This window comes from Siphateles boraxobius, unplaced genomic scaffold (assembly GCF_051911475.1).
Source record: "Siphateles boraxobius isolate OS27281-9 unplaced genomic scaffold, OSU_SipBor_1 33, whole genome shotgun sequence".
Taxonomy (NCBI): Eukaryota; Metazoa; Chordata; class Actinopteri; order Cypriniformes; family Leuciscidae; genus Siphateles; species Siphateles boraxobius.
Window position 1 is genome coordinate 10825138 of NW_027508953.1, and position 12790 is coordinate 10837927.

Below are 12790 nucleotides of genomic sequence, written 5' to 3' on the forward strand. Positions count from 1 at the left end.
TCTTTCTTTTTCTTTATTTTTATATCAGAAAAACGTATACATATATATACAGGTCCTTCTCAAAAAATTTGCATATTGTGATAAAGTTCATTATTTTCCATAATGTAATGATACAAATTTAACTTTCATATATTTTAGATTCATTGCACACCAACTGAAATATTTCAGGTCTTTTATTGTTTTAATACTGATGATTTTGGCATACAGCTCATGATAACCCAAAATTCCTGTCTCAAAAAATTAGCATATCATGAAAAGGGTCTCTAAACGAGCTATTAACCTAATCATCTGAATCAACTAATTAACTCTAAACAACTGCAAAAGATTCCTGAGGCTTTTAAAAACTCCCAGCCTGTTTCATTACTCAAAACCGCAATCATGGGTAAGACTGCCGACCTGACTGCTGTCCAGAAGGCCATCATTGACACCCTCAAGCAAGAGGGTAAGACACAGAAAGAAATTTCTGAACAAATAGGCTGTTCCCAGAGTGCTGTATCAAGGCACCTCAGTGGGAAGTCTGTGGGAAGGAAAAAGTGTGGCAAAAAACGCTGCACAACGAGAAGAGGTGACCGGACCCTGAGGAAGATTGTGGAGAAGGACCGATTCCAGACCTTGGGGGACCTGCGGAAGCAGTGGACTGAGTCTGGAGTAGAAACATCCAGAGCCACCGTGCACAGGCGTGTGCAGGAAATGGGCTACAGGTGCCGCATTCCCCAGGTCAAGCCACTTTTGAATCAGAAACAGCGGCAGAAGCGCCTGACCTGGGCTTCAGAGAAGCAGCACTGGACTGTTGCTCAGTTTTGCATGTCGTTCGGAAATCAAGGTGCCAGAGTCTGGAGGAAGACTTCGGAGAAGGAAATGCCAAAATGCCTGAAGTCCAGTGTCAAGTACCCACAGTCAGTGATGGTCTGGGGTGCCATGTCAACTGCTGGTGTTGGTCCACTGTGTTTTATCAAGGGCAGGGTCAATGCAGCTAGCTATCAGGAGATTTTGGAGCACTTCATGCTTCCATCTGCTGAAAAGCTTTATGGAGATGAAGATTTCATTTTTCAGCACGACCTGGCACCTGCTCACAGTGCCAAAACCACTGGTAAATGGTTTACTGACCATGGTATTACTGTGCTCAATTGGCCTGCCAACTCTCCTGACCTGAACCCCATAGAGAATCTGTGGGATATTGTGAAGAGAAAGTTGAGAGACGCAAGACCCAACACTCTGGATGAGCTTAAGGCCGCTATCGAAGCATCCTGGGCCTCCATAACACCTCAGCAGTGCCACAGGCTGATTGCCTCCATGCCACGCCGCATTGAAGCAGTCATTTCTGCAAAAGGATTCCCGACCAAGTATTGACTATTGAGTGCATAACTGAACATAATTATTTGAAGGTTGACTTTTTTGTTGTTGTATTAAAACACTTCTTTTATTGGTCGGATGAAATATGCTAATTTTTTGAGACAGGAATTTTGGGTTTTCATGAGCTGTATGCCAAAATAATCAGTATTAAAACAATAAAAGACCTGAAATATTTCAGTTGGTGTGCAATGAATCTAAAATATATGAAAGTTTAATTTTTATCATTACATTATGGAAAATAATGAACTTTATCACAATATGCTAATTTTTTGAGAAGGACCTGTATATATATATATATATATATATATATATATATTCTCGAATATATTCTCGAATAGAGTCAATGCTGACATCCTCACATTCATCTATGTCCTTAAATACTTTACCCACCAGTACTGCCTCATAAAATGTATTTATTATTAAAGATGGCTGGTGGGTAACGTCGGGGTTAAAAAATTATGACGCCGACTCGGGAGAGAGAAAGCTTGCAAGCGTCTCTATAATCCAAGGCACTTTCATACCATGATACTTAATACCCATAACATTACTCTAGTTAGACGTTTGGGTATTAAACACATAAAATAGAAACCTGTTTATTCCACGATCTCGACACCTCAGTGTGGAGATAGAGAAAAACCAGTAGTCCCCGACGAGGAGGCTGAGATACAGAGTTTTCCTGTTTGTTTAGATATATTTCATCTAATAAACTCTTTTTATTGTCACTCTCATAATGTTCAGCTGTCCAGTAAATATTTAACTAGCAACAGCATTAGAAAAACCTCCTTTAAAAAGCTCCTCTTTATTCAACAGAGTTATGAGCTGCCTATTTATTGAAAAATCAAACATCTGCCTTTTTCTTAATATTTTTATTTGTTTTGTTCACTTTTTCTTAACAAAACACTAACGATACCAATTCCTCGGAACTGGAAATCGCAGCACACTGGATCTGCAGGTGAAAGCTGAGATAGGGCGGGGCCCGTCCCAACCCACGCTGTCAGATCCGTTTGCGAACCCCAAAATGCGAGTCGCCGCCGTGACTAGGCAACAGCGGGACCCGCACGGGGAGCGCGAACCAAACCATTCTCCTCAAAGAACGATCGGCGAGAGCGGAGCGTCTTCATAGATAGACTCATACATTGCTCACAATCAGCCCCCTCGAGGACTGACTGGGCATGCTCCACTCCCAAACAAGCAACACAAAGCTGATGTGTGTCCCCACCCGTAATATAACGAGGGCAGGGAACAACACACCGTCTAAAATCTTGCTTGCTCGCCATAATAATGATAGATATATTGGGCTTGACAGACAACAATAAATAGACAAGGACAGATATACAGAGAGCGCTTGCTGAAGGTACAGAAGCTGTCGCGGTCTGATTTCAGGGCTGCTTTATAGTTTCCTGGTCTATGACGTCACCTATGTCGTAGTGGGCTTCCATTGGACTGATTTTACACGTGCTTCATGACTTAATCACGCAGAGCGTTCCCACCGCGACTCAAACGCAGCTCGAGTTCCCTTGAAAGGGAACACATCTTTTTAGCTTAGCATACACATAACACATTATAGACTTCTCTAATTCAACGTTAGGCTGCATAGTTCAGATCAGCCGGAACCGGGAACACTTCCCATAAATCCTGATGTACTTTGTACATCATAAGAAGGATGGCGTCTACGCTAATATTAGTCTCTCTGTTTATCCAGAGGTTTACCGCAAACCGCCAGATCCAGGCCATATCCAGGCCATATCCAGATCTGATGAAGGACCATCGCATGGACACAACGACAACGCATCCCTGAAGTGCCAACCTCAACAACACTGTGAAAACCTCATGGACACCTCAACAAACTCGTCTCCATACCGGCGTGATGACTCCGACCCCCAACCAGATGGAACTGGATAAATATTGGGAAAGTTCTTATCCTATCTGACTTCTGACCTATAATGCTGCCTAAATCATAATCATACACTGTTCGTTCATTGGCCAAAGGAGGGCTAGCCCGCTGACTGAGCCTGGGTTCTCCCAAGGTTTTTTTCTCTATTCTGTCACCTGATGGACTTTGGGTTCTTCGCCACTGTCGCCTTTTTCACCTTTATTGCCATTGGCTTTTGGCCTGCTTAGTTGGGGACATTTAATTTTATATTTAACAATACTATTACAACATTATTTTCCTGTTATTTCTTTAAAGCTGCGTTGGAACAATCTGTATTTTAAAAAGCGCTATATAATTAAAGGTGACTTGACTTGACTTAGCGATGGGTCCAGTCTTATTTCTGCCTTCACCTGATAGATCCAGTAAATTAGACGAACGCTTCCTGCTATCTCGTTCACAACCTCAAAGCCAGGGCCTTCCGTTTTTCCCTGATCTTCACACCGAGGTGTTGATATCGTGGGAGAAACCAGTTTCTTATAGAGTGTATAGTGCACAAACATCAAACTACTCTTCTATATCAAACTATTAGGAGCACGGTTATGGGGAGATGCCATAGGTGGAAGAGACGCTCGCGAGCTATCTCTCCCCTGAATCTGCATCTTCCCTAGAGGCCTCGCTATTACCCACTAAGCCAGTAAGAACTATATCATCCTTAGTGGGTAAGGCTTACTCAGCTGCTGGTCAGGCTGCAGCATGCTTACATACAATGTCGCTGTTGCAGGCCTACCAGGCTGAGTTGTTAGGAGATATAGATGAGGGTGGGGGTATTGGTCCTGACGCAGTTTGTGAACTGCGTCGAGCCACTGATTTATCTCTCAGGGCCACCAAGGAGACGGCTAAATCCATCGGCAGCTCTATGGCAGCCCTGGTGGCCACTGAGAGGCATCTGTGTCTCAGTCTCAGAAATATTATAGAAAAGGACAAGAATTTTCTCATGGATGTGCCCCTGTCACCTTCTGGCCTCTTTGGCAACGCTGTAAATTCAGTCGTCGAGAGGTTCCAGGAGCAGCCAAACAGGCGGCCACTTTCCAAAAACTCCTCCCCCGTCACTCTCATATCTCCGGGGCTGCTGAGCTGGAGCAGCTCCAAACATCAAAAGCTAGTTCCTCACACTGTGCCACACAAAAGCTTCTTGTGTTTCCCCTCAAAAAGACTGGGAACAGGTAAAGTGCTCTCAACTGCAGCCTTCAAGGGGTAAGACGGATCTGAGGACCGCCATTATTTCCAAGAAGGCTGCAAGGAAAAGGTCCTATCGCCTGAGGGGTCAGGCCACAGAGGGCAGTGTCTCCCTCACGCATCCAGCTCCCCTGGGACTGGATTCTATGGTACAAACGTGGCCTAGGCAACTGGCTATCACTCTGCTCCCAGGAGTTCTGGAGAGAGTTCGCAGGGACCAAATTTGCCTACTTCTTATAGCCCCGCAGTGGCCGGGCCGAGTATGGTTCCCCAATTTAGTGTATCTCCTCGACGGCCTTCACTGGAGTTACCCGTCAGGAGGGACCTTTTTTCCAAAGCTCTGTATATGAACATGGTAAAATGAAAAAGCAAACACCTTGGAAATGACAGGTATGTTGAACAGGAACTGTTTCAGTAATGGCACAAAGGTGTGTGACTGTTCAATTCTGTCTTTTGTTTTTTATCCTTCGTTATGTACCTTTGAATTATGTTGTGCTGTTAATAAATCCAAACAATCAAATAGTCATTCTTTGTTCAAGTTCCCTCACAGTCCCACCTGATAGGGCCATTAGGGGAGGATCTTTGTCTTCCCGAGTGTGAAACCCCTCAATATTCAATAATGATTCACGCCATCCTCGCATACAGCTTTCTTACACAAAACATGTCTTACAAATTTTAAGTCAATATTTTGTTTAATCTGAATGAGTGGACAGGATGTTTTTCACACAGTTTTGAAGCAATTATTCTAGACTACGTGATAACATTTTTGATGTCTTGTGAAGAAATAATCAGAATGGGTTTTATGACCTTATTTCTGTGATAATTTTTTTTTTTTTTACAAACCACGCATAAACGTCATTTTTTCAAAACTACAAACTTTTACATACATGTTGCTCACATATTATTGTGGCAGAGTTTGTGCTGAATACACTGTAATCAGATTTTAGCCATGGAAGTATTACAAGTAACAGAAATAAGCATAAATGTCAGAGCATGTCAGAACACACCTCCAGGGCCCAGAAAACACCTCAGACCCCAGAGGGTTAAAGGTTTATGTGAGGGCCATAGGTGTTTACCACATTCCTTTGGGTGGAATGTCTTTAGGTAAAAACCCCTTAGTATTTCGTTTCTTCTGTAGTGCTCTGAGGCTGAGGCCTGCAGCTCGTACCAGGGTGCCTACATGGGATCTGGCCATTGTCCTTCAATGCCTTTCCCTGGCTCCCATCGTGTCAATGGAGGAGGTTCCTTTCCAAGTTTCTGACCTTGAAAGCTTTGTTTCTCCTCGTTATCACCTCTCTTAAAAGAATAGGAGATCTGGAAGCACTGTCGGTTACACCCTCATGCTTGGAATTTGTACATGGTATGGTTAAAAATTCCTTCATCCTCAGGCAAGATACATTCCTAAGATCCCCACAAATGTGGCTACCAGGAAAATAATAACCTACTATGCCCATTCAGGGCACTAGATGCCTATGTCCACAAAGCTGCCCTGTGGCATAAATCTGAACTGTTGTTCGTATGTTTTAGGGCACCTTATAAAGGGGTCCCCTGCATCTAAGCAGAGAATGACGAGCAAGTGGGTGGTCGAGGATATCACACTTGCTTATGAGTCGGTCGGACAGGCTTCACCTATGGCTCTCCATTCCCACTCTACTAGGAGTATGGCGGCCTCTAAGGCCCTTATGTCAGGAGTTGCTCTCCAAGATGTTTGTGTTGCGGCAGTATGGTCCTCACCGCACACATTTGTAAGGTTCTACTCTTTGGACCTGGACTCTACACCAGGGTCCCAGGAGGCAAGGAAAGGCAAGGCAAGTTTATTTATATAGCACATTTCATACACGGTGGTAATTCAACGTGCTTTACATAGAAGAAATTAAAATAATCAAAAGAAATCAGAGTAATTAAAAGTTTTGAATAAAAAATAAATAAATAAAAAATAAATAAAATACAGTACAAACAGTCGGACAAACAGTGGCACAGTGCTCATTCAATAAATGCACAGCTAAACAGATGTGTTTTGAGTTAGGATTTGAATGTGACTACTGTAGGAGCACATCTGATCTCTTCTGGAAGCTGGTTCCAGCTGCGGCTGGCATAGTAGCTAAAGGCGGTCCCGCCATGCTTAGAGTGAACCCTTGGTATTTCAGGCTGATGTGATCCTAATGATCTGAGTGATCTGTTAGGTTTATATTCAGTGAGCATGTCTGCAATGTATTGAGGTCCTAGGCCATTTAGTGATTTAGATACCAGTAATAATACTTTAAAATCAATCCTATATGTAACTGGCAGCCAGTGTAAAGACCTGAGGACTGGTGTGATATGTTCATATTTTCTGGTTCTGCTCAGAATCCTGGTAGCAGCGTTCTGTATGAGCTGCAACTGTCTTATGGTCTTTTTGGGAAGGCCAGTGAGAAGTCCATTACAATAATACACCCTACTGGTGATGAAAGCATGCACAGGTTTCTCTAAGTCTTGACCGGAAACAAAGCATCTAATTCTTGCAATATGTTTCCGGTGATAGTATGCTGATTTAGTTATTGATTTGACATGAATACTGAAACTAAGGTCTGACTCTAGAGACACACCCAGATTCCTGACTTGATTTTAGTTGTTTGACCCCTAGAGAAGGTATGCATTCACCTTGAGAACTTCATCTTTGTTTCCAAATGCAATGACTTCAGTTTTATCTTTGTTTAACTGAAGAAAGTTTTGGCCCATCCAACTGTTTACTTCATCAATGTATTGGAACAGGGAGTCAATGGGGCTGTAATCGTTAGGTGATAGAGCTAAGTAGAGCTGTGTGTCGTCTGCATAGCTATGGTAAGCGATTTGGTTCTTTTTCATTATTTGGCTCATTGGGATGATGTACAGGTTGAATAGGAGTGGCGCAAGAATTGAGCCTTGAGGGTCTCCGTATGTCCATTCAGACTTTTGGTCTCCTATAGTCACATAATAACCTCTCCCACCTAAGTATGACCTGAACCATATAGAGCTATACCGGGAAGCCCGACCTAGTTTTCCAGCCTGTCAAGAAGTATGTTGTGATCGACAGTGTCAAATGCTGCACTGAGGTCGAGGTTGAGTGCTGTCTCTGTGCTGTGATGCGATCGGAAACCAGATTGAAAATTGTCAAAGTATCCATTTGAAATTAAGAATTTGTTCAGCTGATTGAAAACAACTTTTTCAATGATCTTGCCCATGAAAAGAAGATTTGAGATCGGTCTATAGTTGTTTAATATGGTCTTATCCAGATTGCTCTTTTTCAGGAGGGGCTTGACAACTACAGTTTTCAGGGAGTTTGGAAAATTCCCAGAGAGAAGTGAGGCATTTACCACTTCTAGGAGATCTGCTTCTAAACAGTTAAACACACTTTTGAAGAAAGATGTGGGAAGTGCGTCAAGAGCCCAGGTTGATGTTTTAAGGTGCTGTACAGTATCTTCCAAAATTTTGCCATCAATTTCTTCGAAATCAGACATAGTAACTACTTTCTCAGGTTGCGGTTTGATACGTCTGACCCCAGCGCACCTCAAGGATGAGCTGATCACCTTTCTGATATTATTGATTTTCTCAGAGAAGAAGGAGGCAAACTCACTGCACTTGCTGTCTGAGAGCATTTCACTGGGAATCTGGCTTGGGGAGTTTGTCAGTCTCTCTACAGTAGTAAAAAGATGTGTGTGTTGTTTAAGTTACTGTTTATAATATTTGAGAAAAAAGTCTTTGCCTCGTTCCATATTGAAAGCATGGATGCTGTCTTTATAGATGTAATAATGGACTACAAGTTTTGTCTTCCGCCACATGCGCTCTGCTTTTTCTGCATTGTCTTTTGATATTTTGCACTCCTGTTGAGTTTCTCCAAGGTGCTTTTTGTCTGCCACTCTTCCTGACTTTCACAGGAGCAATATCAAAAATTACACTTTTAACTTTTGAGTTAAAAGAATAAAGGAGAAAATCAACAGAGCCAGCAGATATGCCTGGTGTTAAAGATATAGCCGTCATAAATAGTGCACTAGTGTTCTCATTTAAGCATCTCTTCTTGACAGACACAGATCTAGCTTCAATGGCAGGAGAGATCAATATATCAAAGAAAATACAGAAATGATCAGACAGTGCTACATCCTTAATAACAATCGATGAAATGTTTAGACCCTTACTGATAAGTAAATCTAGAGTGTGTCCACGATTATGTGAGGGTCCATGTACATGTTGAGTCAGATCAAAAGTTATTAAAAACAGTTATGATTTATTTTGCCATATTGGTTTCTGCATTATCTATGTGAATGTTAAAATCTCCAGCAATAGCAAAACAGTGAAATTCAGAGAAAATTGTTGATAACAGTTGTCCTCAGCAAAGGCTGGATAGTATTTTGGGGGGAGGCCTGTAAATAATGATAAGTAAAATTCGTGGAGCACCTTTTAACACAATACCCAAATATTCAAAAGACGGGTAATTACCAAATTATACTTCCATACATTGATAGACATCTTTAAAAAGAGCAGCTAAACCCCCACCTCTTCTAACAGCTCTGCAGACACTCATAAAAGTAAAGTTAGTTACTTTTATGTAACTTTTTTAGGAGCTCTCATCCTAGTGCTGCTCCTCGCGATTTCAAACAGGACAGACACTTCTCGCTATGGTGGCATTGGTATAGACGTTCCCTTAGCGTCAGTCAACCCAGCGCGAGTTCCCTTGAAAGGGAACGCCTTGGTTACGACTGTAACGTCGGTTCCCTGAAGAGGGAACGAAATGCTACACCACCTTGCCATATCTCCTACGTGCCAGTCAGCAATGTACTTCAGACTTTTACGAAGCTAGCGCTGCTTTGTTTTGGGCAGGCTTTATAGTTTCCTGGTTTGTGACGTCACCTGCCCCTGACGTTCCGCCACACTATTGGACTGATTTCACCTGTACTTCAAGATGTCATCACACGAAGCGTTCCCCTTTGCATCAATCGATGCAGCATCTCGTTCCCTTTTCAGGGAACCGAGGTATAGTCGTAACCGAGGTGTTTTGAAGCATGAATTAAATGTTTTGGGTGAGTTACATTTTGCAGACATGCAATAGAGTTCTGATTTTCCAGCAAAGAAGTTGTGACAATTGAACTTATGGTTTTGAGCATGTTAATACGGTTTCAAAAAATGTGCCAAAGTGAATGAGAAAAACTGTAAATGCAAGAGTATGCAGTTAAAAAGTTACTAGTTTATGCACCGAAAACCTAACATATTCTCTTTGCCATTGAGTGTGTGTGGGAGATGTTTAGCTCATACATTAAGAAAGCATTGGAGTTCACTGAACTTTGTTTTTGAAAAAAAAAACATGTTTGTAGAGGCATAAAATTATGTTGTTTACACTTTAATGACTCACCAGCACATTCTGGGTTATCCTCATCAAAATTCACAGCAAAATCATGAGAAACCTGTAGAGAGTAGAAAAAGTAAACCTAGTTTATTGCCAAAACCTCAATGATCAGTGACAGGGATGGCAGAGTTACTGCTTTTAGAAAACATAACTTTTACAGTCTTTTAACTTTTACAGTCCATATGATGTACAGGAAGAACTACACAATTTCATTTCTTTATTTTATTCATAAGTTTTCAAGGTTCATTTATATTCAGAGTCACTGCAGCCAACGAATGGGATAAGACCATGCATAAAACATGAAGCTTCCCTGTGGCTCAAACTGCGGTCAGATAAAATGCATTCTTAGAGTCACATCCAACCATGCTGCGGGCATGACCTCTGATTGTAACATGGCAACCAATCAGATGACCTGATTTTGAGTGATTGGCATGGATTAGCAGGAATGATAAGGTGATTATTGTAAAAGGGCATCAGCAGTTCATGAATTATTCAGAAATCTCCTGTCAGGTAACAGCGAGGGATTTAGAGCACTCTGGTTTCCCCAACGATTTATTGTATTGTATGGGAATCTCCGTGCAGTCTTAAAATCAGGTTACAAATTCAGTCTATTCAATTTCACCAGAGTCCATCAAATGAATTAATAAATTTGTTTTTAAAATGATATAGCTCAAATACTTTTTGAAGGGGATTATTAAATTAAATATAATTTGATCTTCAGTGTAAATGAAACACACTCTTTTCAACTTCTTGCTATGTAACAAGTCGAACAGTCAAATTAAAACTAGAATCACAGTAAGAAAGCAAAGTTATTGAAAAATACCAAAAAGTCCTCCAAAATTGCACCTAGTTCCATGTATAAATTGTTTGCACTTAAAGGGATAGTTCAGCCAAAAATCTAAATTCTGTCATCATTTACTCACCCTCAAGTTGTCCCAAACCTGTATGAATTTCTCTGTTCTGCTGAACACCAAATATGATATTTTGAGGAATATCGGTAACCAAACAGTCAATGGACCCCATTGACTTCCATAGTGTGGATTGGAAGTCAATGGGGCTCATCAACTGTTAGGTTACCCATATTCTTCAAAATACCTTGTTTTGTGTTCAGCAGAAGAAAGAAATTTATACAGGTTTGGGACAACTTGAGGGTGAGTAAACGATGACAGAATTTTTATTTTAGGGTGAAATATACCTTTAAAGCATAGAAAAAAAGCTTTTTTACACATAAAAATAATGAACTTACTTTGAAGTCTGGTGGGATTTGGGCTCCAAAGCCAAAAGCAGGAAACATTTTGTCGCTGGAAACAGATCAGAAGGAGGAAAGATTAATGAGCGTGCATTGAGCCCCAGAGATGAGCAATGAGGTGAGCAAGGATGTGACATTGTGAGGGGTCAAATATAATTGACTCCAAGCTTAAGTGACATCTTGGGTGAGAGAGTGATTGAAGTGTAGAAACACAATCCTTGACATGACAGCTCTGCATTCTACAGGCGCTGGCAGTCATAAGACTAAATGCTTGATTGATTGATGCAATGTATAATTGATTGATTAATGGTTTGAATGTTTGGTTAATGGCCTGTACTGAGAAAATAACTGGTGTAAACATTTCATGAGAGAGTAGAGTAATAGTAGAGTCTGTTAAATTTAATTTGGTAAAATTCAAGGATTGGCTGTTTGCCTGACTGGTTGCATGATTGATTAGCTGATTTATTGGTTTACTGACTGACTGATTGAGGGATTAAGTGGTGGTTTACCTATCGTAGTCCTGGCAGATCTCCCCAACAGCGATCAGCGCTTTGAGGTATTCATTGGGCTGATAAGGGTGGATGTAGTGGAGGGAGCAGCTGTTTCGAGGATCGCCATTTGAGGCAGTGAAATCAATCGCCACCTGCAGAACAACAACACTTAAACAACACTTAAAGGGATAGTTAGGCAAAAATAAAAATGCGGTCATTCTTTCTTCAGTGAAACACAAAAAGGAAATATGTTATTCTACTGGTTGCTTTTTTCAATCCACTTACAATAACCAAAGTCTCAAAAATACGTAGGTGCATAAACACAATAAACAAATTGTGTACATAGGACCTGTGCACTATATTTCAAGACATAGGATATCTTTGTGTAATGAACAGACTGATTTGTGAACAAATCATTCAGGTTTTGTAAATGGACTACAATTAATTGAAATCAAAAGAATTTGTTCATGAATCGGACATTGCATCTATTCACGTAATTGCATGGAAAATTGTGATAACAATGGAGTTAATGATTTACATTACAAGATCCAGCCAATTGTCACGTAACATGAGTGTAAGTAACGATGAAGGAGAAATCAGAATCACAGTCTTTAATAAGTCCACCCAGGGGAAAGACAAGAAACAGGCAAATACATCCACTTAACGTTGACGTAAAAAAAATAGACAAGATCGGACAAAGAACTGAAAGACACAGGAAGTATATACTAGAACAAATGAGGAAGCATTAATAATTCATTAACAACAGGTGAACTGAATGAGAACGAAACAAACATGAAAACTAGGTATGATCCTTACACCTACAGTACATTGACTATACTGCGAAAATGCTTTTCTTACTTAGTATTTTTGTCCTGTTTCCAGTCCAAATATCAAAAAATTCTTAAATCAAGATGTATTTACTAGATGAGTAAAAATAACAAGATATTATGTCTTGTTTTCCAGGGGAATTAATTCAAATTAAGTGAGTTGTTGCTTAAAAAAAGCTAAATTATCTGCCAATAGGGTAAGAAAAATAATCTTAATTCAACCAGAAAAAATATTATTTTTCTTACCCCATTGGCAGATAATTTTGAACAAAAACAGAAAACAAGACATAATATCTTATGGCATTTTACTACTTTAAAAGCTTTTGGATTTAAGAATGTTTTGATATTTGGACTAGAAACAAGACAAAAATACTAAGAAAGCATGTTTTGCAGTGTAATATGGAG

At 40.6% G+C, this 12790-nt stretch overlaps 1 protein-coding gene across 2 annotated transcripts in view; it reads right to left on the reverse strand.

Annotated features, from left to right (window-relative positions):
- The window catches only part of cpne4b (copine IVb), a 61446-nt gene that overhangs the window by 15008 nt on the left and 33648 nt on the right, over positions 1-12790 (reverse strand). For both annotated transcript variants that reach the window (XM_077195527.1, XM_077195528.1), the window contains 3 exons: positions 11577-11710; positions 11065-11119; positions 9825-9876 (listed from right to left, as the gene is read on the reverse strand). In XM_077195527.1, coding sequence (XP_077051642.1) covers positions 9825-9876; positions 11065-11119; positions 11577-11710 — 241 coding nt within the window. The remainder of the gene's footprint in view (positions 1-9824; positions 9877-11064; positions 11120-11576; positions 11711-12790) is intronic.